Source organism: Mustela nivalis (genome assembly GCF_964662115.1).
Source record: "Mustela nivalis genome assembly, chromosome: 11".
NCBI classification, from domain to species: Eukaryota; Metazoa; Chordata; class Mammalia; order Carnivora; family Mustelidae; genus Mustela; species Mustela nivalis.
This window is the reverse complement of record NC_139030.1, coordinates 95,576,627-95,601,853: the sequence shown is the minus strand read 5'-3', so window position 1 is coordinate 95,601,853 and position 25,227 is coordinate 95,576,627. Positions and strand designations below refer to the sequence as shown.

Here is a 25,227-nt window from a genome sequence, read left to right as displayed (position 1 = left end):
CTCTAGTCAAGCTCCTGTAGGGATACCCACAGGGAAAGGTGTATTTTTCTGACTGTTTCTTTCTTTCTCCTCTGAAGAGACCTAATCACAACTGCCAACTAATCAGCCTTCTTACCTCACCATAGACTCTGAGGGGCAAGCGTCTCCCTATTCTTTTATAGAAACATAAAGTGCCAGCAAAGCATGATTTCTACCCCAAAGAGAGCTAAGCAGAGTTTGCAGATGTGGCAGGCTCCTCCCTGATATTCCTGGGGGAAGGGCACACAGACCTTGGCACACTTTGCTTCAAAAATAGGTGGTAGAGGTGCATGGGTCACTCAGTGGGTTGAGCTTCTGCCTTCAGATCATGATGTCAGGGATCGAGCCCCGGATTGGGTTCTCTGCTCAGCGGGGAGCCTGCTACCTGCTCTCTCTCTCTCTGCCTGCCTCTCTGCCTACTTGTGATCTCTGTTTGTCAAATAAAAAAAAAATTTTTTTTTTAATAGGCAATAGCAAACAGCATGCCCCTTCCACCTACTTCCCAGGAGAAGGGAAAATCCTTACGTAATGGGATCAGATGGGTCAGTGGTGCCAGGTGGAGAGTTGCCCTGAGGGCCTTTCATATCACCGCATCCGGAGATTTTGGAGGCTAATTATTATATATGCATGTAAAGAACTTCCCAGTGCACGTTCGCAGGGAAATTACTAGTTAAATGTAGCAAAGCCAGTAACACTTAAAAGTTTTCTTTTCACACGATGATTTCATTTTACACTGGACACTTCATTTGCTGAAACCACAGATTCTAAGTTGCTCTACCGAAGTAATCACTAGAAAAATGTGATGTTTTCAGCATGTAAATTTTAGGAGATTTCTCTGACTGCTCCTGAATTTGATTTAATGTGAATGTTACTTTCAAATGTTCAATTCAAAACAGCACAAAATGCACATAACCAATGGCAAATTTGGTTCTGAAAGCACCTGCAGAAATCCTAGTTCTTCCTAACATGGATTTCTAACAAGCGGGAGTGGTGGTGGGGGGCGGGGCGGGGGGGACTGCCTCGAAGCCAGGTCGTGCGGAAGACTGAGATTTGGCTACAGCAAATTTACCACGATCCGCGGTAAGGTGATGATCTCCACCCACTTCAGAAAGTGAAGGAGCTGGCTTTGGGGGTGCGGAGAAGAAACGTTGCTCCCCATACCTCTCCCTTCCTTCCCCACATTTTAATTTTAATCGTGTTTACCAGAAAAGTGAAACCCACTGGGATTTTCTATTTGTGTCCAATAAGAAGCCCGAGCACTCTGAGGCCATCACACCCCGAGGGACACACAACCAGTCCCAGGTGTTCCGGCCTCGGCATGGAGGCCCCCGATGGAGGAATGAAGAAGCTGCCCAGATGTTCAGGCCTCAGAAGTCAGGACCTGCGGAAACCTGGAGGAGTCCCGCTGACAGCCAGAACTGCGGGTCCAGACCTCCACCCCCAGGTGAGCGGCCCTCAGTCGGCTCCCGCGGCCAGACTCGCTCCGGCGGCGGCCTTGGCCGTGCTGGGGCGCATGCGCAGTCCTCACCTACACACTCCCGAGAGCATCAGAAAATAGCTGTTGTTGGAAAAAATGCTATCGGGCAGCAGAAACTAGGAGCAGAGGCACAAAAGAGAATAGAGAATACGGAAAAATAAGGAATGGGTGTAATCGGTCTTGAATTGTGATTGTTGCTCTTCTCAGATGTAACTTTTTCATTCATGTATCCATTCATTCAAGAAGTGTCTGAGGCGGCTGCAAACCAGGCATCTTACTTAGCCTGAGGTTGCAAAACCTGAATAAAATAGCTCTGCCCTGGGGGGTGTGCCTAGTTTACTGTGGGGGGTGGGGATCAAACAAGGAAGCAGCTCTCATACAATGTGATGCAAGGCTGCACCACGCAATGACTGCACCCAAGATGCAGAATTTTCCAGGCTTAAGGGAATCCGAGAAGCTTGGCAGCAGGCTCTGCTGGATACAAGCCCCAGAGCATGAGTAGAGGTTGACCGAATGGCCCAGCTGGGGCAGCTCCCGCACTCTGACAGGCAGACTGGGTGTGGGCACTGGCTTCGGCGGTTACCACTTCTCTCCTCAGTTTTTCTTTGCCTCTTCTCGGCCAAGCATTGACTCTATAACCAGACTACTTTTTTTTCCCCCCCAGAAGAGTGTTCTATGTTATCTGTATAGTAAGTACAACAGAGAAGACATAGCTCGTGGGATGTGGGGCCTCACTCAAAGGAGCACCTTAAAGAAGCCAGGCCTGCTCAACAGAGAGGCCAAGACCATAGCTCCTCCACTCCCCTCCCCACATGCAATCAAAGTTGTACATTTTGTTGTTGTCATTGTTTAAGTTCACTTTCTCTACAAATGTGTCCCTTAAGACAAATTTCTTGGTCCCTGCATCTATCTAGTCTGCCCATCCTAATCCCTTCTGATGGAAAATTCTAGAGGTAGTGCAGGGTGCACTCCATGCTGTGAGGATAAAAATCGATTTGTCTCCACAATAGGGCAATAGAGTCATCATGAGGAAAAGACTGTGCCCTAAAACCTATGAGCTCTGTTTCTAGGGGACAAACTTGGTTAAGAAGACTTCTTTTAACTTTTCCCTGCTGTCAAGTTTAATGAGACTGCTCCTCCTACAGTGTTTCTAATATCAGCTTGACTTCAGGAGGCTGCTGTCAAAAAGGCTACCAGAAGACACTGAGAGGAACACACTAAATCATTACAGGAAAAAAGTTCTAACTTCAGTAAGCCAGCTTGGCCAAAAATTCCATCTTAAGAGTAAAATTGGCACATCAAACACTGACACATCTTCAAAGCAACAAGATATCACACAAGTGAAACAAGTAGAAATAGTGAAGTTTGGTGGGGGGAAGGGGTTAGCATTGGCAAGATTGGGAAAAAACAACTGCAAGCATTATTTAGTTATACTCTACCTTGCTTTTTTTTTTTTTTAAGAGTATATTTATTTATTTAAAAGAGAGAGAGAGGGAGAGAGCACAAGCAGGGTGAGGGGCAAAGGGAGAAGCAGAGGGGTGCCTGGGTGGCTCAGTGGGTTAAGCCGCTGCCTTCAGCTCAGGTCATGATCTTAGGGTCCTGGGATCGAGTCCTGCATCAGGCTCTCTGCTCAGCAGGGAGCCTGTTTCCCCCCCCCCCCTCTCTCTCTGCCTGCCTCTCCATCTACTTGTGATCTCTCTCTGTCAAATAAATAAATAAAATCTTTAAAAAAAAAAAAAAAAGGGAGAAGCAGAATCATTTCTGAGCAGGGAGCCTGATGTGGGGTTTGATCCTGAGACTCTGCAATTATGACCTGAAACAAAGGCAGACATTTAACTGACTGAACCATCACAGGTGCCCCTCTACTTTGCCTTGTTCTAAAGTGGATTTGGCAGTGAGTTTACTTCCAGGGCAAGTGTGCTAGGCAGCTCTTTCCGGAAAATGGTTGAGTGTAGATCACATGCCTTTATAACCTTTGGATCTGGATTGAAAGCTGGCATCTGCTTTAGAAAACCAGGAGCCCGAACAGCCGTGGGCTAAGATTTTAGATTTCCTATAGCACTCAGACAAAGGCAACGGGAAGCAAAGAAGCCGTTAAACGGCAAAGAAGAGAAAAGCCTCCAGGAAAGGAAAAAAAAAAAAAAAATCCAAGGCTCTTAAAACTGTAGGCCCTTCCTAGCACTCATCCTAGAAAGTGCCCTGCTGTGTTGAGTTGTAATCACAATGGACATTCAGGGCCAGAACTGACCTGTTCAATGAACATTAACTGCCCTAGTGGTGTGGTATGGCAAACTAACACCTTTTTTTTTTTTAAAGATTTTCTTTATTTATTTGACAGAGAGAGATCACAAGTAGTCGGAGAGGTAGGCAGAGAGAGAGAGGGAAGCAGGCTCCCTGCTGAGCAGAGAGCCCGATGTGGACTCGATCCCAGGACCCTGAGATCATGACCTGAGCTGAAGGCAGCGGCTTAACCCACTGAGTCACCCAGGCGCCCCGAACTAACACCTTTTAAAATTTTTTTCAGAGCGTCATTTCAAATAAATGAACATTCTCATCTCAACTGACTTCAGTGGGCCAGAAGAAACCTTCATACAACGAGAAGAGAGAAGGTAGGAGAACAGTTCAGAAGGTGTGGAAAGAGACAGATGGAAAAGGCACTGGATTGTTTTCTTAAATACGAATGTCAGGACCATCAAATGCCCCACTTACTAAAAAGTACCAATTATAATTTTCTAAAGTTGGGAATGAGAAAAGTCAAGTTCCATATCAAATCAGATATAGTAATAATTCTTAATGTTTTTATTCACATATGTCATAGAGAATATGGTGATAAGGGTAGACTCTCTGCCCCGAAAAAGAAAATGTACATATTACTTACACACAATATCCTATTCTATAATACTCATCATCATAGTCAAGATGGAATCCAGTTAGTCGCAACACACATGTAATACATAGTCCTAATCACCTGACTGTCATAAAATCTTTCGTGCATCTAAGCTAGTTTTATTCTATAGTTTAAGCCTCTCACCACTTTTTCTGTCCTCTTAAGAAAAGATTATTACAGAACTCTCTGTTTAAGTTTTCATATATGCTTGCAAAAGGATATGAAATTTTATCATGATCCCTTTTGTTTTAAGCTGAAACTTCTCTAAACTTCACTTGTAGATGATAGCACAGAGTGTTAGTTACCGTGCATATCCTGTTATCCCTTCTACAGTAGTTACTCAGCCGTTTGATTATATTTTCTGAGCCTTCATTACAGCCATGTGTGGTCGTATGACCATGCTTTAAGTCAGTGATATGTAAGTTCTGGGCTATGCGCATCTTAAAAATCTCCATTCCTTTCCTCTGCTCTGATGTCTGGAATGAAGATTCTATGGTCATTCTGGACCTTGATTTTGAGTTGTGATGGACAACACTGACTGTTGACTCACTTATTGGAAGATCAATTTCATGAGAACAGGGACTTGTTTATTTTGATCAGAACATCTTCAACACTTAAAAAGTGGGTGGTATGTGGTAAAGGTTTAAGTACTGAACAGGTATTAAATGGATGAAATATGAGTTTATTCCAGACCCATATGAAACACTAACCACAAAGTCCTCCTCAGGGCCCCTGAGGGCCCCTTAAGCATCTGCCTTGGGATCAGGTCATGATCTCGGGGTCTTTGGATTAAGTCCCACATGTGGCTCCCTTCTCAGCTGGGAGACTCCTTCTCTCTCTCCCTCTGCCACTCCCCCTGCTTGTGCTCTGTCACTTTCTCTCTCTCTCTCAAATAAATAAATAAAATTTTTAAAAGGCATCAGTAGGCACATGCAGGTTCTCAGTTTCTATCACAGAATCAAACTCTTGCTTAATTCAAATCACATTGCTACTCTTTGTTTCCCTTTGCTCTGTCATTGAAGGACAGAGTTGTTGTTGTTGTTTTTTCTCACCATAGCACATACAGTCCCCAGTGTCCATCACCCAGCCACCCCATCCCTCTCACCTCCTTCCCCTCCAAAAATCCTCAGTTTGTTTCCTAAGATTAAGAGTCTCTTGTGGTTTGTCTCCCTCTCTGGTTTCATCTTGTTTCATTTTTCCCTCCCTTCCCCTATGATCCTCTGTCTTGTTTCTTAAATTCCTCCTATCAGTGAGATCATATGATAATTGTAATAGAGTCTTTTCTTAATGCTCTCCAATGTCTTTTTCAAACAAAATATTTTAAAATCTAGTTTTATAACAATGCTTTCCAATGTTTTCTTTTTTAAAAAGATTTTATTTTTATTTATTTGACAGAGAGAGACACAGCGAGAGAGGGAACACAAGCTGGGGGAGTCGGAGAGGGAGAAGCAGGCTCCCCACTGAGTGAAGAGCTTGATGTAGGGCTTGATCCCAGGACCCTGAGATCATGACCTGAGCGGAAGACAGATGCTTAACGACTGAGCCACCCACGTGCTCTGCTTTCCAATGTTTTCTTAGCAAGTGTTAAGATTCTTTAATTTTCAAAGTCATGCATATCTATTTTGATGTGTGTCTATTTCTTTTTTTAAGATTTTATTTATTTATTTGACACAGAGAAAGAGAGATCACAGCAGGAAGAGGCAGGCAGAGAGAGAAGGGAAACAGGCTTCTTGCCCAACAGAGAGCCCGAGCAGGGCTTGATCCTAGGACCCTGAGATCATGACATGAGCCAAAGGCAGAGGCTCAATCCACTGAGCCACCCAGGCACCCTTGATGTGTGTCTATTGTTAAATGCAAGCACTATTTTATAACATAATCTTGGGCATTGTCTCAAGTCTATAGGAATCATCCAAAATGGCATTTGAAGGGGTCCCTGGCTGGTGCAGTTGATTAAGTGAACAGCCCTTGGTTTTGGCTGGAGTTGTGATTTCAGGATTGTGGGATCGAGCATGCATTGTGCTCTACAATCAGCACAGAGTCTGCTTGGGATTCTCTCTACCTATCCCCGTCATGTGCTCATGCGCTGTCTCTAAAATGAATAAATCTTTGAGGAGCCTGGGTGGTGGCTCAGTCGGTTAAGCATCTGCCTTCAGCTCAGGTCATGATCCTGGGGTCTGGGATCAAGTCCTACATCTGACTCCCTGCTCAGTGGGGAGTCTGCTTCTCCCTCTGCCCCTCTTCATGCTCTTGCTCTCTTTCTCTCTCAAATAAGTAACATCTTTTTAAAAAAATAAATCTTTAAAAAAAATCGCATCTCATGACATTCCTAGAACTTCAGACAATATTATTATTATATTATTTTAGATTTTATTTATTTATTTGACAGAGAGAGAGAGAGAGATCACAAGTAGGCAGAGAGGCAGGCAGGGGGTGGGGGAAAGGCTCCCCACTGAGCAGAGTGTCCGATGTGGGGCTCGATCCCAGGACCCTGAGACCATGACCCAAGCCGAAGGCAGAGGCTTAACCCACTGAGCCACCCAGGTGCCCCTCAGACAATATTATTATTATTATCATGGAATGTAGTCACTGAGGATTTAACAATATGTTGTTCATGGAAACCTAAACTTTACTGAATCTTTACAATTCTACTGTGGTTTCCCAATTTCATTTTATTGTCAATTTTTGTCCCCAAACCGTATTTTACATCTTTTAAACAATTAAATTAATTATTAATTATCCCTGCTTCTCTGATATTTAGATTTTTCTCTATTTTTTTCTTTTGAGTATAGTTGACACATAAAAGTTACTTTAGTTTCAGGCGTGCCTGCTTCTCTGATTTTTGAGGTTACCTTTTCTTTCTGCCATCCTAATAAAGGAGGACATTCCTCCCTTTCGTCCATTTTTGGGTACCTTATGTGGTTAAAGTGTCTGTAAATGTTCACATTTTTTGCAATTACGTGTCATTTTCTTCTTAATTTTGTTTTTACTTGCACCCCAGAGTTGTTGTAATTTAACTATTTGGGGGAAATAATTAGCCCCATCTACTTTTGCAACATACCTGCTTATACTAGAGCTCCAAGATTTGTGGTCAAGTGTCTCTTCAATTTACCCACCTTTGAGGGAAGATATTTACTTTTTGTAGATAAATATACTGAGCTTTTATGAAGTGTGGACTTATCTACACGTCATTCTCTCTTCCCCAGAGGAGATTTCCAAGTAGAAGCTCATTAAAATAGAGAAACATAGAGGTCACCAGATGAGCTCTTCCTAAGACTCTCCTTTATTAGAAATGTCTATGTGGCCACACAGGTCCTTCCCTCTTCCTTGCTTTCCTATCAGTCCAAAGCTAATCTCTCCTAACTCTGGAGTACCTCACTTTTGCCTTCTCAGAGACCTTGCTCCTATAATTCTCTTATCTTCTGTAACTTCAAACATTTTTTCTCCATTGACTCTTACCTTTAACAAATAAATAGACTCACTTTTTTTTTTTCATCTTAAAAAAAAAAAAATCCTTAATCATACACCGCCCTCTAACTACTACTGCATCTCTCAGTCAAATGTTTGGGAAGAGACGCCCTGAGTCCTGGTGTTCCCTGTCCCACCTCCGATTCACTTCTTTACTCACTACCTGCCATCTGCCTCACACACATCCCCAGTCTCCCAGTTGCCATAGCCAAAGGCATTTGTAGCTTTCCCATCCTTGACCCCGCAGGGAATTGCTTATTGCCTGCCTACCTGCCAGGCACTGTTCTAGGTGTAGCCCGGTAATGAGAGGCAGCTGTGGCCCCCACCCTCACAGGACTCACTTGATCCATCAGTCGTTCCTGATTAATACTCAGGTCCTTTGAGTTCACTGCTCACCTTTTCAGGCTTTACTTAAATGCCTCTTAAATCTCTCTATTCTCCAGTCTTTCTTTTTATTTCTTTTTTTATGTATTTATTTTTTTTAAGATTTTATTTATTTGGCAGACGGAGATCACAAGTAGGCAGAGAGGCAGGCAGAGAGAGAGAGAGAGAGAGAGGAGGAAGCAGGCTCCCTGCTGAGCAGAGAGCCCGATGCGGGGCTCGATTTCAGGACCCTGAGATCACGACCCCAGCCGAAGGCAGAGGCTTAACCCACTGAGCCACTCAGGCGCCCCCAGTCTTTAAAAAAAAAAAAAAATCTTTTTAATTACACACATCTTCTTAAGACAGTCATTTCTGTACCTGTGGCTTAAATTACTTTCTATATATTCTAATGAAAACACAATTTTACATGTTTATTCATTTAACAGTTTTATTTTACATAAAATGCTTCATTCGCTAAAACCATAGTGTTCTATGAACAACCAAGTTGTTCTGTGAAAGTAATCATTAACAAATGTTATATTCTTAGCATGTCAGCTTTAGGACGTTTCCCTGATTATGTTTCTTTTTTTCTTTTTTGGTTTAATATGTGTTATTTTTGAAAATGTAAGTTGGGATATTACAAAACAGATCAGTCAAAAGAGGTAAATATCCAACTTTCCACCAGACAGCTCCTTTCGCACGTCCCACTTAACAGGCAAATATTATCTTCCTCCTCAAACCTGTTCCTCTTCCTGTATTCTCTCTCTAGGAGAGAGTCACTGTCTACCCAGTCCGCCAAGCCAGGACCCTGGTAGCCATTTTTGCCTCCCTCTTCACTTGTCTCTCCATATCTAGTCATTAAGCCCTTCGATTCCATCTCCCTAAACATCTGAAGGCCTTTCCCTCCACTTCAGTCACTGCCACTGCCTTCAGTCCTAGTTGAACACAAAGTCTCTGAATTGGCCTTGTTGCCTCCTTGAGTCCTTATTTGTCTCGCTACAAACCATCTGAAAGTGATTCCTCGACTTTACGTTATTCAATTGTCGCATGTTTGCAGGATAAAATCTATCCTCTGTCCCTCAGCATCTACTATGGGGTCAGTTAGTTCTAGGTTTGACTCCCAGACTCAAGCCCTTTCCAGCAGTCTGACCTCAGACAGTAGGATTCTCTAAGCCTTTGTTTTGTCATCTCTGTGAGCTCACTGAGGGCAGGAGGCTTTCTCACATACAGTGCCTAGCATGTGGGAGAGAATATTAAATGAAGGGAAAACATTATAAAATCTACGTTAAAAAATTGTCCTTCCTTAAAAAAAAAAAAAAAAATCCTGATATACCATGTCACTTCCTCTCAAGTTTTACTTCTGTCTTTATTTTCTGGTAATCACGATAAGGTGCCTGGGGTGATCTGCACTATCTGGGATCAAATCCCGGCCCCACACCTGAGCGATCACGTGTCCAATGTTATTTCGTCTCCATTTCTTCTTTAGTACCTGTAAAAGGATTGTGTTTGAGGGTTAAAGGAGTGCCTCACTTGGAACGGGGTAGGGCACGCAGTTAAGTGCTTGCCAAACTATCATCATCATCATCAAATCAGGACTGTGTCACCCCGTTTTGTGGTTCTCAATTTCGTATGAGAAAATCGTGCTTAGTGGACTGTTGGCCAAAGATAAAAAACCTGGAAACTCCTGCCTTGGAAGGGAATAAACAGAAGGGAGAAAAGCGAGTTGGTGAATCCCCGCGTTTCTGGGCTGGGAGGGACCAAGTCGGTCCCCATTTCCCCGATAACGAAAGGGAGGGTGACGTGTCCTCGAGTCTCATGCAAGACACACAGCCACAGCGCCTTCCTGCGAGCGGGGCCAGGGCTCCGGGAGTGGCTGCGCTTACGTGGCAGGCGAAAACTGAAACTTGGGGGGCAAGAGAGGGGCGTCTGGTTACGAAAACGGTCAACAACTCGGGGGGAACTAAGTTCGGCGACCAATGCATCCCATGAGTCAGCTGTCGGACCCGCTGCAACCGAGCTCCTGACGGCATCGGCTCTTTCCTAACAAGACTTTCTGTAAAGCCCACCGACCCAGGGCAGCTTGGAGCCACAAACGCCCGCAGCGCTTCCCGCAGAACCGGAAAACTCCCGGCTGCGCGAGATGAATGGGAGCTGGAGTCGGAGGCGCGCCGCGCGGGGGGCGGAGCCGCCGCGGGGCGGGGGCGGGGCATTGTGAGTCACGTGCCACCGCACCGAGGCGGGCGCGTGGAGGGAACTCTGGGCGTGATTGGTCCCTTGTAACCAGGTGACCACAGAATGCGTTCCGGTTGGCAGGCGCCAGCCAGGCCAGCGGACTTCAGTCGGGAGGTGGCGGCGGAAGGAGGAGGAGCCCCGACCGCGCTCTCTCCCGGCAGTGGCTGCGCGTCTCAGCGCTTGTCGGGTCCCCACCCCTTTTAAATAAGCCGGGCTGGTCACCGCCCTCACAGACTAGTTGGCTTGGGGGAGGCGGCGGCAGCGGCGCGGCGGCGGGGGTGCGGCCGGGGCCGGAGCCCTGCCCCGGGCCCGGCGGCTGGGCGGACCATCGGACAGCGGGCGAGGCCGCGCCTGCATGCGCGGCGCAGCCCCGGCGTAGCCCGGGGCTGCCGGTGCCGACCGCGCCATTGTTGGGGGAGGGGGTAGCTGCTGAGCGCGGCGGAGTCGGGGGCGAGTGAAGGCGGCGAGGAGTGAAGGCGCCCCATGGGGAACACCCTGACCTGTTGCGTGTCCCCCAATGCCAGCCCCAAGCTGGGCCGGCGCAAGGGGTCGGCGGTGCCCGACTACGAGTCTGAGATCTACGAGGCTGCGGCCGGGGACGCGGTGGCAGTAGCGCCGGCGCCTGCTGCCGTGGAGCCCGCCGAGTTGGATTTCGGAGCGGGCGAGGGCCACCACCTGCAGCACATCAGCGACCGGGAGATGCCTGAAGGTAAGGAGGAGGCGGGCACCTCTCGTCCCTCTCGGGGGCCGACGCGCTCCGCTCTCGGGCGGTCCCCCGGGACGCAGCCGCCGCCTCGGGCGCCTTCCTGCCCGGAGCCGGCTTGCCCAGGGCTGGGCGCCGGGGATCAAGGCTGGCTCTGCCTGGCGTCCCCACCCCTTATTCTTTCCCCGTCGTGGCCGGCCAGTTGCTCTCCCTCTTCCCTGCCCCGAACGCTCGGTTCTTTCCCCTCTTCCCATTTCCCAGCCCGGCCCGAGACCCCCCCAGGCGCAACTCCTTCCTGTTTGTCGGTCTACTTAACATCTCGGGGGACTTTTATAAGGACTTTTTATGAAGACTTTTTGGTATATTCTCTCCCCAAAATGTAAATCCCCCGTCCACCTCCTCTCCCTGTGCTTACCGAAGCGAAGAAACCAGGTAAGAGCCTGATGGTATCCTTCCTCCCACCCGTTAAGGCACTGGACACGCGGGACAGTTCAGACGCATTGTTACGGATCTGTTATTGAAATTCACGGTACAGACCGGCCTGGGAGAGTCCGTGTGGTGTTCCTAAGTAGGCGGTTTTCAGCAGCCTCGGTGGAAGCTGCCTTCCTCTAGAATTTGAAGACGGACGGGCAGAAAATGATGGGAGGAAGGGTCTTGAAATAACTGTGAACGGTGCGGAACGTTACTGCCAGGGCTACCAGAAATACTTTATATACCGAACGGAGAATCCGGGCAGTGCTCATTACTTTTAATACCCACGTTGGCCCAAATAGGTCTTCAGCCCTACCTCAGTGACTTAACAGACTTCACTTACTTGTTGCCCGTTCTAAAAATGAGAGGCGGGTGGTTAATGAGACGATTGATTGGTCAAAAGTTTCCGGAGAGGGGGGAAAAAAAAAAGCCATAAATTTAGACCTTAATTTGTAATATAAAGGTTTGGTAATTAAGATGTGTGTCATCCTGGGTGTCAAGGTCGCTTAGTCGGTTAAGTGTCTGCCTTCGGCTCAGGTCAGGATTCCAGAGTCTTGGAATGGAGCCTCGCACCGGGCTCCCTGCTCAGCAGTGAGTCTGTTTCTCCCTCCTCCTCTGCCCCTCCGCCTGCTTGTGGGCTCGCTCTCTCTCTCTCTCTCTCTCCCACTCAAATAAATAAATAAATAAAATATATGTTTTTTAAAGTGTCAGATCTTGCACAAGAATGTCTCCAAATCTCTCTTTCCTTCCTCCCCGCTCCTGTCTATAGAATCGTGTTCAACTTTAAGAATGTTGGGGTAAAAGTTCTGACTAAACGGTTGGGGGAGGGGGGAGGGTAAAGAGGAAATGTTTGATTTTTGCCTCTGGAATTTTGGAAAGGGATGACTAGGTAAAGATAATTCTGAGTAACTGCCTGGCTCTTTAATGAAGTCTTATATCCTTTGAAGTAGAAAACATTGTATCATAAAGATGTTAAAGCCCCATTAGCCCATTTGGGGTAATTCAGCTTATTTCATTATTTCCTAGGGGAAATGTCTAGTTCTTTTTCTATGTAAACTTTAGGTGGGCTGTTAATTTGAGTTATAATAATTAAGCCTGTGGATTTACCCATATGATGGGTATGGCTTTGTAACTGGAAAGCACTGCTTTTTCAGAATATTGAAGTGTTGTAAAAGAATGAGCAAATTATGTGAGTTCATTGTACTTTTAAACAGAAAGCATGTAAATACTTGTGAAAACTTCTGCTCTTCTTGGTGCTGTAAGGTAAGCAAGCCTCTGAGTGATTTGTCAAAGTAGTTAGTAGATGGGTAGTGTTGGAAGAGAGACCAAATTTGGACCTTTTAATAATTCTTTGAAGATTTTGTGACACATCTTCATGTCTGTCTGATTTGGCCCTTCCAACTACACATAAGGGCATGAGTGTGTTCTCCCTGCATTGCTGATGGAGGAGAGATTCTGAGATGGGCAATGACTGTAACACAGCAGCTGAACAGAAGAAACTGACATGGAAGGGATGGATTGCCAAATTCAGTTCTTGGGGTGCCTAAAAACCTCTTTAGAATGCATCTGCTATTATTTATCCATGCGATAGGCCTGTCTCCGCTTAGCTTGATGATTTGCAATTCAGAGGCAACTTTACCTCTCCCTTCCATGTCTGTAATTATTACAGTAGATAAGACTAAAAGAATAAGTCATGATATAGCCTAGATTAACCAGTCGGGTAAACGCATTGATGCATTTAAAAGAGTTTGTTCTGGTGATCTCGAATAAGCCAAGAATGCCCTGGACACAGGAACAGTAAGAAAAGCTGATAAGGTAAGTTACCCAGTATTAAGTATAGGACTATAAGGAGTGTTAAACCAGAAAAGTTAAAAAAAAAAAAAAAGTTCGTGAATATACAATTTACCTTTTATATTTAACATAGTTAAAATTCATTTTAGTTTGTCTTAATTTTCTTTGATGTTCAATAAAATGATAAGAGAACCCTCAATTTCAGCATTTGCCTATTAGGTTTCCATAGAAACAGGGTCAGAACACCAACTATGAAGTGCAGGCACATTGAAAGTTTGCTTTTAATGTCTCTATTTCAGACAATTTTTACAGGGGAACTAAGAAATACCTACTTAAATAGAGAACATTTTGGCTTTTCCATGATGAAGAATTTAATTGGTTCCTTTCTTAGACAGGAACCTCCATAAATAATGTTGTGCCTTGTTTTTCTGAAACATTTCAACATTTAACATTGAAACATTGAAATTTAACATTGAAACATTTGTAAGCCATTTCAAAGAGATATTCCTAAGAACCTAATATAGATTTCAGATAGACTCAAAAGAATTTTTCTACTACCTTACCTTTATCTAACAGTGTATCCACAATAACTGGTGGTAGTATCAGTAACACAAAATAAGACAGTAAAGTCCTATTATCCGACCTTATATTACTCATCAACTTTTCATACAGCCTTTTATGTTCCAACCTTACAGTCTTCGCTAATTTGCTTGCCAAAAGTTCTCTCTCAAGTGACCCCTTCTTCCCCCTTCCCCTGAAGAGTGAGTGAGGAAAGAATTGTCAATCTGATGTGGAAAAACCTCTGAGCAACAGAGCTTTCCTCTTTCCAATAGCTATTTTAAACACTTTTTTTTTTTTTTAATGACAATAGGCATTTGCTGTAAAATATTTAGAAAATACAAAAAAGGGGCACCTGGGTGGCTCAGTGGGTTAAAGCCTCTGCCTTCAGCTCAGGTCATGATCCCAGGGTCCTGGGGTCCGGCTTCCTGCTCAGCAGGAAGCCTGCCTCCCCCTGTCTCTCAGCCTGCCTCTCTGCCTATTTGTGATTTCTGTCAAATAAAATCTTAAAAATAAATATATATACAAAAAAGTCATTCACTTAGAAAATCCAGAACTTTTATTAATATTTTAGTGTTTCTTATTCCTAAACCTTTCATTTGTATATAAACATTTGTTAATTTTATTTTGTTAACTTTACAAAAATGAGATAGCTTCATGTGCTGCTTTATAGCTTTATTTTTTTGTTTTTGTTTTTTTTTTTAAATTTATAATATTTGACAGACAGATCACAAGTAGGCAGAGAGGCAGGCAGAGAGAGAGGAGGATGCAGGCTCCCCGAGGAGCAGAGAGCCCTATACAGGACTCGATCCCTCCATATAGCTTTTTGTTTTAAAGAGAAATAATGGCATTAAGTTCTTGGAACTGTGCTCGACCCCCAGAGAGCACTCAGGATATATTTCCATGGAGCTGCACATAGCTCTACCACATGCCTTTTAATAACTGTTTAGTGTATCTTTGAATGGTTGGAACACTACTCATTTACCTACCCTTTATGGTTGGGCATCTCTTATAGTAAAACAGAACACAATCCCATTATCATGCTTTATTCTGGGGACACAGATAAAAACTGCTGCATTGTACCTCTCTTTAGAATTCAGATGGTATTCTTTGTCTTATGTCTTGTTCTTTTTGTAGGTAAAGTACTTTAACATTAAATGTTCTTATACCAAATTGAAGTTACTTTTGGTTTTTCACTGGATGTTAGAATTCCTCCTTGAGATTTTTGTGGTTCTTTGTAGACTGTCTTGTATCTTTAATTCGAAATAACTACTACTCCAAGAGATCTGAAAGTCATGCCGGTCTAAGATGACTTCTCCAAAGAAGCATTAGAAGAAATCTTAGTTGGGGAAATTGGGAGAAGCTTAACTGGATTTGGGCACACTGAAACAGAGATTTTTTTAGGCATTGTTCCAGATGCAGGACAGACATAAACAGGGCAAAGCCTATAACTTTAACTTCTTAGATGCTAGAGGAACCTAGGGTTAGCACATGAATATTGAAAGAACCTCAGATAGTGAAGTGGTGAAAGAAGTTCAAGGATTGGAGGAGGACAGGTTTACACGAAGTGGTGTAAGACTGCTGCTTTCAAGTGACAAGTGTACAGCCCTTAAAGTGAGAGGGAGCTATGGGAGGATATGGGAGAAGATGCTTCCGATCAGTTCCTCACGTGGGAATATGCTGGTGCAGGCAAAGACAGGAAGACACCGGGATGGAAGCCGCAGGGTGAGGGATGCCAACAGGAATGTGGTGGATTCAGACCTTTAGAATACTGGGGCTTCACAAAAAATTGGGATCTTAGTTTAGTTGTAATGGGAAACTTTTGGAGGATTATATAAAGGGGAATGACATTAATTCTTTAAAAACAAACAAACAGACTAGCCACTGTGTGAGCATGTGTAACATAGGCCTGGATGGAAGCAGGGAGACCAGGTAGAAGTCTGGTTCCGGTAGTTCAGGTGAGAGGCAAGAGGAGACTGAACTGAAAAACAATACAGGCCTAAAATACAGAGCGACTTACAACAAAGATATGAAGCGCAAGCCACAGAACAAATGCAGATGACCCTTAAACATGTCTTCATGCACAGGGGAAATGCAAAATAAAGCTATACTATGGTTTCTCTCCTATTGGGAGAAAATCCACTGATACCACATTCTTTGGTGAGACTGTGAAGGAACAGTTACATTCATACATTGCTGTTGGAAATGCAAAATGGTCTGACCCCATAAAGGGGAAATCGGCCCAATCTCACAACATTGCAGATAGATTTAACCCAGAAGTCCTACCCTGAGGAATTTATTCTGAAGATATACCCCACAGGTATGAAATCACATATTCACACAGTTTATGTTGCAATATTTTCAAGAGCAGAGTATTAGAAATAACTAATAAGTGTCCAGTAAGAGGCTGGTAAAATCAACTGGTACCTCCACATAGTGGAGAGCTACGCAGCTGTAAAGAAGAGCAAGGTCCTCACTGCTGTGCAGTGATCTCTAGGTTACATTACATGGAAGCAGCAAGGAGAGGACACACAGTGATCTGCATGACAGAAGCAGGAGAACTAGATATTTAAACCAAAATCACTGTGAGAAATTCTTACTGCTTGTGTGACTTTGAGTCCTTTCCCTTTAGTGTTCGCCAAAGCACATATTTGCTTGAGGTGATATTGGCTGAGAGTAATGAGTGGACATTTCATGGACTTTACAATGAAATGCTGAATGTTCAGTTTTTGCTTCTGAGTTCGCTTGTGAAAGCTTTTTTTGGTCATTTATTGTGCTTTATATGTTAACGTAGATGGCTCTTGCATTTCTTTCCATCCTCACGAACAATGTTGTGTTACATAGTATAAAAATTAAATGTTTTACACATGAGAAGATGGGCTCTGAGGGGTATAAACTGAGTTGTTCAAGTTTTGAAAATGAGATGATAGATCAGGGATATAAATCACAGATATATGGCATACTGTGGTAGAATTTATTGAATGATTTATCATGTGGGCTACTTTGGATACTACTATTTTCCCTTACTGTTTGTGTGTGTGTGTGTGTTAAAGTACTTGGGTTTTAGAATTAAAATATTAACATTGCCCAGTGTGAAATGAAATAAAGGTAACTTGCAGCCCAGAAATGTTCTCTGACATTCAAGAAACTGAGCAAAAATACTCCTTAGAAGTGTGTAAAGGAAAAAAGACGCACTTCACTACGAAATGGCAGGACTGAGAACCAAGGTAGATTCAGGTACAGAAGTGGTTTAGAAGCCAGAGGTAGGAAGCAGAAGAATTAGGAATTACCTGGAAGGTGTGGACTCAGGGATAAAATGAAGGTAATTTTAAGACTTGAGATATTTGTGTTAATGGGCCATAAAATGAGCACGGTATGGTGTAAGGATGACAGCATAGTTCAGTAAGTGCAGGAAGCCTTAAGTGAACAGGTGCCCAGCAGCTGGCCCAGAAAAACTGCTGACATCTTCTATTTAATTGGAATATAATGAAATCAATATATTGAAACAATCTCCTTGTGAAACACACTGCTTTGACACTTTCTTGGTCACTTCCTTCTTTCCCTAATATTTTGACAAGGAAAAATCATTTACTACACTTATAGTTGCATAATTTTACACATTTGGCCTTTAATAATGCATTTCATTTATTCTAAGTTGCTTGTATTTTCACATTTTTAACATCTCTGCATCTTATAACTGGTAGAATCTTTGATTAGGGGGAAAGCAATATTGGATGTCAATAGTTTTATAGATTTCCTCTGTATTTACGTTAAGATCCAAGTTTAATTTTTTTTTTTGAAGTCCTACTTTCCTACATTAACCTGTCATGCTGTCAAGTTAAGTTGCAATTTAAATTGATTTTTTTTTAAAAAGTGGTGGGTCTTAAAATACAATTTGAATCATAGCTTCTAATCATGAACTCAGGAGTATTTCTCTTAGGTTAAAACATTCTTAGAGGTTTCCAAAAAAGTAATTTTGGGATAGAGTCACATACAAGATGTACAGTAATTTCATGCCATTTCATGAAATTGCTGTGTGCACACATGCCTATGTGCATGTTGGTGGGAGGTGGTAACACTTGGCTTAATGGTTCGCAGTCTTTCTCTTTCATAGAGCAAATAGGGTAGTTCAGTTGTCTTGGGTTTTTGAGAAGACAGTAAAGGACAGTGCAGAAATACTGTGTGTGTGCTCATCTGAGTTTAATATCTAAAGGCTTAAGTATCCATTCTATAAAATAGCAATGTAGTTTTTGTCATTAGCAAAAAGTGCAAGTTATATAGAAATTGTCATAGGCTAGAGACAGAAGATTATTATTTTCTGAAAACCTCATACAAACTGAGAACATTTTAGGGTCCTTGTAATTATAGTACATATAATACATACATGTGATAGGCATCTCACCAAAGTGGAAATAATACTGTTAACTATGGGTGAAATAGTTAAATTGTATAATCAGAAGTGCAAATTAGAGACCGTGAACTTCTTCATTTATATCAGTAGGAATTTTTTTCTTTCAGGTATCAGAAGTCAGGGTGGGAGTGAAAACTGGTGCAGTTGATAGCATTACACACTAGAATGCTCCCACCTTTTTAATAAGAAAGCAGCTTTGTATTATACATTGAGTCATGACAACTATTTAACCTTATGGTCTAGTCATCCCATTTTGGAGATCTTTCCTAAGGAGATAGACAAAAAACTATGTATGTGAAGATTTTCCTCATAAGAATAGATGTTTGTAAGCAACCTGAACCCTAAAAATGTGTGATTGACTAAAGTATGGGAATAACACTTGGTAGGCCATTGTGTATCCATTAAATAGTAAATATATTCGAATGGAGTTGAGATTGCTTGTCAGGAAAAAAGTAGGACATAAATGGAGCTATTTTTTTAAGGGTAAGTAACAAGGTAATGGTTGTGAGTTGATGAGTAATTTTTAAACAAAGTATTATTTTGGTTCTTGCAAATTTTTGTTCATGATAGGATATTTGTTAAAGGAAGGAGCAAATGACTTTAACTGTTTGTACCTATAATGTGACCATCAGTACTGCTGATTAACCTGGTTTCTTTCATTTACACGTTAATATCTAAAAATTAAAAAAATACATATATTGACTTCTATAACCAGAGTTCATGGAGTAAATTGGTTACTACTTGACCCAGGAATTAAATGGCCTTTCTCAGTTCTGCTCTCCTCTGTTGATACATCCTAGAAAGGCTTCCATCATGCTCAACCCTCCCCCACCCCCCGTGATGGCAAAGGAAGCCTGGGGAAGCTCCAGACAGTAGCCAAGAATCTACAGCTCTGCCTCTTTTTTTTTTTTTTCCTCTCTCTTTTTAAAAAAGTATTTATTTATGTATAGAAACAGCATGAGTGGGGGGAGGGGCAAAGGGAGAAGGAGAGAGAATCTCAAGCAGACACTGCTGAATGGGGAGCCTGAAGCAGAGCTCAGTCTCGACCCTGAGATCAAGACCTGAGCTGAAATTAGGGAGTCAAATGCCTAACCACCCAGGCGCCCCAGCTCTGCCTCTCTCAGTGGTTCTTGGGAAGTCCCAGGGCAGCAGTAGCTGGCCCAGCCTAAATGGAGTAGGGACAGTGCCAATTTCCTTCTTATCACTTGGGCTCATTTTGTACTTTTTCTGCATATTGATATTTCTTTTACCCAAGGCCTCTTGATTTTTAATATTTAGATCCTTAGTAGCATATCTTGGTTTGGGAAGGTGTGTGTGTGTGTGTGTGTGTGTGTGAGAGAGAGAGAGAGAGAGATCCCTAGAATTCCCACTGAAAAGTGTTAATTAAACTTCTTTTGTGCCATAGGCACTGATAGGTAGTATGTTTATTTCTACAAACATTTCTGCTTATTTTCTAGATTCACATGTGATATATTTGCTTTTTTTTTTTTGTAAGAAGTTGGTCATGAACACTTTCGAAAGCCTTAGGTTAGAGGCAGCTGTGAAAGTCTTTGTCACTTTGAGCACAGCTGAATTCATTGATTTTCCAAATAACTAACATTGTCTTATTTTTCAAATATGTGGAAAAAAAGTTTAATTTTTATGTATGGTTCTTTTACATAAAAATGTTGAATAGAATAGTTTCTCCAAAAGCAGTCAAACAGACTTCAAATTCAGTGAAGGAATTTCCATGAAGAACAAAGCTATGTTTAGCTATGTAAATTTCTAGTGCTGGCAGTACCATTAAAATGGATGGTTCAGATTCCTGTTAAACCAAGAAGTCCGAAATGGTGATTGTGAAAGATTCTATTGGAGGAAAAAATGATTCTAGGTAGATAAGTTTGTGAAATGCTGAATTAGACATTATTCACTATATGACTGATTTTTTTTTTTTTAAGATTTTATTTTGTCAGAGAGAGAGAGCACTGTCAGGCAGAGGCAGAGAGAGGCAAGCTCCCTGCTGAGCGAGGAGCCTGATGTGGGACAAGACTGATTAGTTTTTTGGGTTTTTTTTTTTAAGATTTTATTTATTTATTTGAGAGAGAGAGATCACAAGTAGAGAGGCAGGCAGAGAGAGAGGAGGAAGCAGGCTCCCCGCTGAGCAGGAAGCCTAATGAGGGACTCGATCCCAGGACCCTGAGATCATGACCCGAACCATCCAGGCGTCCCAAGACTGATTAGGTTTTAATCACATTTTGATTCTCTAAGAGCCAGGGAAGCCAAGGATACTATTTTCTATTAGACTGCCAACACGCCTTTAAAAAACAGAACAATTGTTATGTGGTTTGGGGAATACTAGACTTAACCATTACTCTCTCAGGATCTTGGTCCGGTTTCTTACACGATTGGCTAAGTACTTTGGGATGGACCTTGCTGAGGAGTGTCATATGGTGGGGTTTTTTTTTTCCCCCAGAGAATTTTGAGTGGTTCTTAACAAAGGTTGTTGCAATATGAAAGTCATTTGTTTGATAGAAGTATCAGGCTGTCTTGTCAAAAACAGTGAAGTAGCCCAAAAATATATTTCAGAGCTAACAGAGCTTAAAAAGAACAAAGATTATATACAACCAGACAAAAGCCTATTTCTGCATTTCCTATTTCTTGCTCAGACTGCTTTGCTTATCAGACTGTCACTAAACATCATGAGGAAATGCAGAAACCATTTTGTTTGGAATCTTAGACACACCAAAGGTGTTTCACTTCTTTTTAAAATGATAATTTTATTATCGCATATAGTGGCAAACCCTCTTTTATGAAAAGTTCAAGTACCTGCTTTGTATTCTTGTGTAAATAGAGAATTTCCCACCTTGGTACAAGGTGTGGACTACAGGCAGACATACCTTTACATAGGTATAGACAAAATTTTTTACAAGTAGCCCCATGATCTGGTCCAAAAAGTACTCTTATTGAAACCCCAAATTAATCATGCAGCATGGATGGAGGAAGCAGGAGTTTTACTTTGGAAATTGAGAGCAAAAGTTAAAAATTACTTGCTATTATGGAAGTGTACCTGTAGAATAGAACATTGAACTTTCATACAGTTTTTTAAAAATCTGCCATGGTGGATAGTCCCCCATATAAACCACAGCAAACTAAATGAGTTCATTTGTTGAATGGAGTTAGAATTAGCTATTTGATTGTCTAAAGAATATTTGCTTGCCAAAAGCAACTTGTTTGGTTTTGACATATTTGGTATATTGAGCTGGTATCTGACAGTAATAGCCACAACATAACTTGCTTTTTGAGACTGTTTCTGGAATATGCCAGTAATATCAGCTTAAAGGGTGGTGACAGGATTTTTAATAGTTAAGTAGGAGGGGGAAGGCACAAATAAAATTCCATCCAAAAGTTGCATAGATTATTTAGGTGCAGGTTAAAAAGAAGTTGAAGACACAGCTTGGTTTTATTCCACATAGGTGAAGAGATTCTACAATTATGTGGTTTCCCAGTATAATTTTATATTGTTGCCTTTACTGAAACTGGCTTTTTGTCATTACTAAAAACTCTTCCCAACACTGCTAAGTGATTAAAATTGATGTGTAGCTATTTTTAAAATCATGTATTTTTCTACTCAAATTGTCACACCTTTTTCTCTTCTTCCTATACAGAGTTAGCTTTGGAATCAAACCCTTCTGACCATCCAAGGGCAAGCACAATTTTCCTGAGCAAATCTCAAACGGATGGTAAGACAGTGTTTTTCCCCCTCTGAGAAAAAGATTGTTTTTGTTTTGTGTATTATAGAAAGTCCCTAAAAGAGCTTGTACGTTGGTTTAAGTGTTTCACTCTTTCATGTACTCATTTCTTATTATGATATCTGATGATATATTCTCCTTTCGTTGTTACGGATTTAGCTAGCAGAAACGGAGACTCTGTGTACACATTTTGCCACCTCTTTTACCAACTTTTATCAACTTATCACTTGTGACCGCATGATTTAGATATTGTCTAATTCTCCATACTGCCTTGTCCTTTCACCCGTGACTCCAAAGAACAACGGTTTTCAAGATGAGTGATAGGATTTAGGCCCCAGTTAAGTTTTCATTTAACAAATTAAAAAAAAAAAAAAAGTTGTTAACTTACGGGGATTAAATCTGTGATTCTGGTCCCATTTTACACCAGCCTCAACCAACAAGCCTATCTCATATCCACATTTATTCTACTCAGAACTTCTGAGCTATTCAAAATTTTCCCATCCTAATGTAGTGGTGTGCCTGGATACATGGGAACAAACATGGCCTGTGGGGTTTCCTGGAAGGTTAGAGACTAGTATACATTGCCTGTGTCCTTGATGTACGATGAGAATCAGAACTGTAGAGTTTTAGCGCTCCTGCTTGCATGCTTATTTTCCTGAATGTAATGTTAAATCCTTTTTTATTCGAACTAAGAGCCATACATGACCAAGTTTTTCGGATGATTATGACAGCAGGAATTTAAAAAGTGAGGGCTCCATAATATTTGAAGTATGCGGCACGATAAAAAATGGGGGGTTTTAACCTGCATTTTCATAGAGTATGTACATAGCCTGACTTAAGCAGATCACTTCTGGTTAGGATTGCTGTATTTCTCTGTTTCTTCCACATGTAGAGACAGTGTGTGGAGACAGTAAAAGCAAAGCTTTCTCATGTCTCTCTCTCCTGAGTCATAAGGAATGTGTGCCTAGGATGTCACCCCACATTAAAGGAGGCAGTGTGGGAAACGAACAAACAAAAAATGGGGTCCAAGACCCTCATTGGAGCTTTTATTCTTCGTCTAGTCTTTTTTAGAGCAAAGTGATTTTGTGTGCTGTAGATAACAATTGGTTAGGTTAGCATACTTATTAAAATATAAATTTAAGATAGATACTTTCCAGTTGTGTAATGGCCCATTTATTTTTTAGCAAGGTATTCTAGTAGATCACCAATAAGTGCTTTAGGATGCTTCCAGAATACTGATGTATCTAGAAATTAGTGCCTGGCCAGAAACTGATTCTTAGAGCTGTCGGATCCTGGTAATTAAAGTAAGTTGTATATAAATATAGAATTAGAAAATACTATGTCGTGGTTCAGATATTCAACAGGTAAACATTTTTATTAGTTAAATTTTCACCTGGCCTAGTTTGCTTTGTCCTTTTCTTTTGTACGTGGGGAGCCTTTTGTTTGTACCTAACAAAGAAAATCTGTTAGGTCAAAAAGTAAAACTAAGTTTTTAGATTTTACTTTATAGGATTCATCTTGCTAGGTAATTTAAATTATAAATTTTGTTGGAAATTATATTTTTAAAATGAAATTTCACCTCATTGTGTGCATTGGTAATCTGTCAGATGAGTAGCAACTACTTTTACTTTTCTGTGGCATTTGTATCAGAATTGATCAGTTAATTTTTTTTATTCTTAGTGCGAGAAAAGAGGAAGAGCAACCATTTAAACCATGTAAGTAAACAGTTGAAAAGTTAAGTAAGAAATTAATAGTTTGAATTAAAAGTATGTATGTCATTATTCCCCAAAAATATAATGGATCCCATACTGTTAGCCCTGTAAGGACCTCTTTTTGTAGATTTTCTGAAATCTCTTCTATTTTCCTTGTTACCAAATGTATTCTAGAAAGTCTTTGGCTTAGTAGTGCCCATTTTTTAAGGGTTCTGACATTTAACTTAAATTTCAGTAACATAGCTATGGTATAAAGTTCTGCCTTCATTTTTTAATCTTATTTTTTAACCCAAGTAACAAAAATGTAATAACTACGTTAATTTTTAGCACTCTCAACTTCCTATTGTGCCATATGCAAGCTTAGCTTCGTCCTTCACCATGGCCTTTTTGCCCCTGCCGCTAGTCCCTCAACCTGCATCACGGTCTTTGTCAGAATCAAGGTGTATGTTCTTATGCCTGTGCAAATGTTGTTCCCTGCTGAGCCATGTAGTTCTCTGCCTGTGCCTTCTCCTGTATACACCTCATTCGTTGTCTTGAGTATTTCTGAGACCTGAGCACTTCTGCACTTCTCCAGGGTAATCCAGGCCCCATTCTCCTAGCCAACATGATCTCACACGGCCAAATGGTGTAAGGAGCTCCCTGGCGGGTCTTTCTGCTTTCACGTTCTTCCTTTTTTGTGTGGAATTAATTTCCTGACACTGTTCACTTGCTGATTTTCTAATAGCTAATTTTCCCCCCAAATGTTTTAACAGTTGTCACATGTCCATCAGAAATATTTTTCGTTTACTAAAACACATCTGTTCTGTTTTTTTCTTGGAGACTGTCTTTTGTTGTTCTATTCCAGTAGAGTAGACTGGTTTTCACTAGGTTGGCTGTGTCTGTTTTCCTGGTATATCTCCTTGAAGTCATCTGGGATCTCACATAACTGCTGTCCTGTGTTGGATTCCTTATGTCCTAGATTCTCTGTTTCCCCTTGTCTTGTTACAGGCCCTTGTTTTACTGGAGCACATTTTTCTGGGAATAGGCAGAAGTTTTTAGAGATCTAGCTTCTCTGAAACTATTTGATATTTGATGAAGTATAGAATTCTATAGAAATTAATTTTTGCAGTTCTATAGACATTTCTTTATTGTCTTCTTATTTATTTAAAGTGTTGCTCATAAATCTGTTGACATTGTATGATACATTGTACATTACCAATTTTAGTCATTGTTCCCCCATCCCTTCTTTCCCTGAAACCTTCTAGTACCTTCTCTATCCCTGAGATTCTGAAATTTCATAATATGGTTTGATATGGACCTTTTCATTTTGTTGGGGCAAGTAAGTCTGCAGACCATCTCTCTTTCTAATGAGTGTCTTTGTGTGTGTGTGTGTGTGTGTGTGTGTGTGTGTGTGTGTGTGTTGTTCAGATGT

General features: G+C 41.7%; 3 protein-coding genes across 5 annotated transcripts in view; 2 read left to right on the top strand and 1 right to left on the bottom strand.

Annotated features, from left to right (window-relative positions):
- LOC309843994 (uncharacterized protein) overlaps positions 1-1,818 on the top strand; it is a gene marked incomplete at its 5' end in the record, with an annotated part of 66,379 nt that extends 64,561 nt beyond the window's left edge. The window contains one exon of the mRNA XM_082690087.1: positions 1,267-1,818. Coding sequence (XP_082546213.1) covers positions 1,267-1,576 — 310 coding nt within the window. The 3' untranslated portion in view covers positions 1,577-1,818. The remainder of the gene's footprint in view (positions 1-1,266) is intronic.
- PLEKHM3 (pleckstrin homology domain containing M3) overlaps positions 1-25,227 on the bottom strand; it is a 1,279,556-nt gene that overhangs the window by 984,016 nt on the left and 270,313 nt on the right. The gene's annotated exons all lie outside the window — the stretch shown is intronic.
- Positions 10,548-25,227, top strand: part of CCNYL1 (cyclin Y like 1) — a 37,119-nt gene continuing 22,439 nt past the window's right edge. For 2 of the 3 annotated variants that reach the window (XR_014300433.1, XM_082690047.1), the window contains exons 1-3: positions 10,550-11,151; positions 22,021-22,095; positions 23,785-23,819. Coding sequence is in view for 2 of the 3 variants with exons in the window: in XM_082690047.1 (XP_082546173.1) it covers positions 10,926-11,151; positions 22,021-22,095; positions 23,785-23,819 (336 nt within the window). In the remaining variant the exon portion in view is untranslated. Of the gene's footprint in view, positions 11,152-22,020; positions 22,096-23,784; positions 23,820-25,227 lie in introns of all 3 variants that reach the window. The other variant, XM_082690048.1, reaches the window with a different exon arrangement.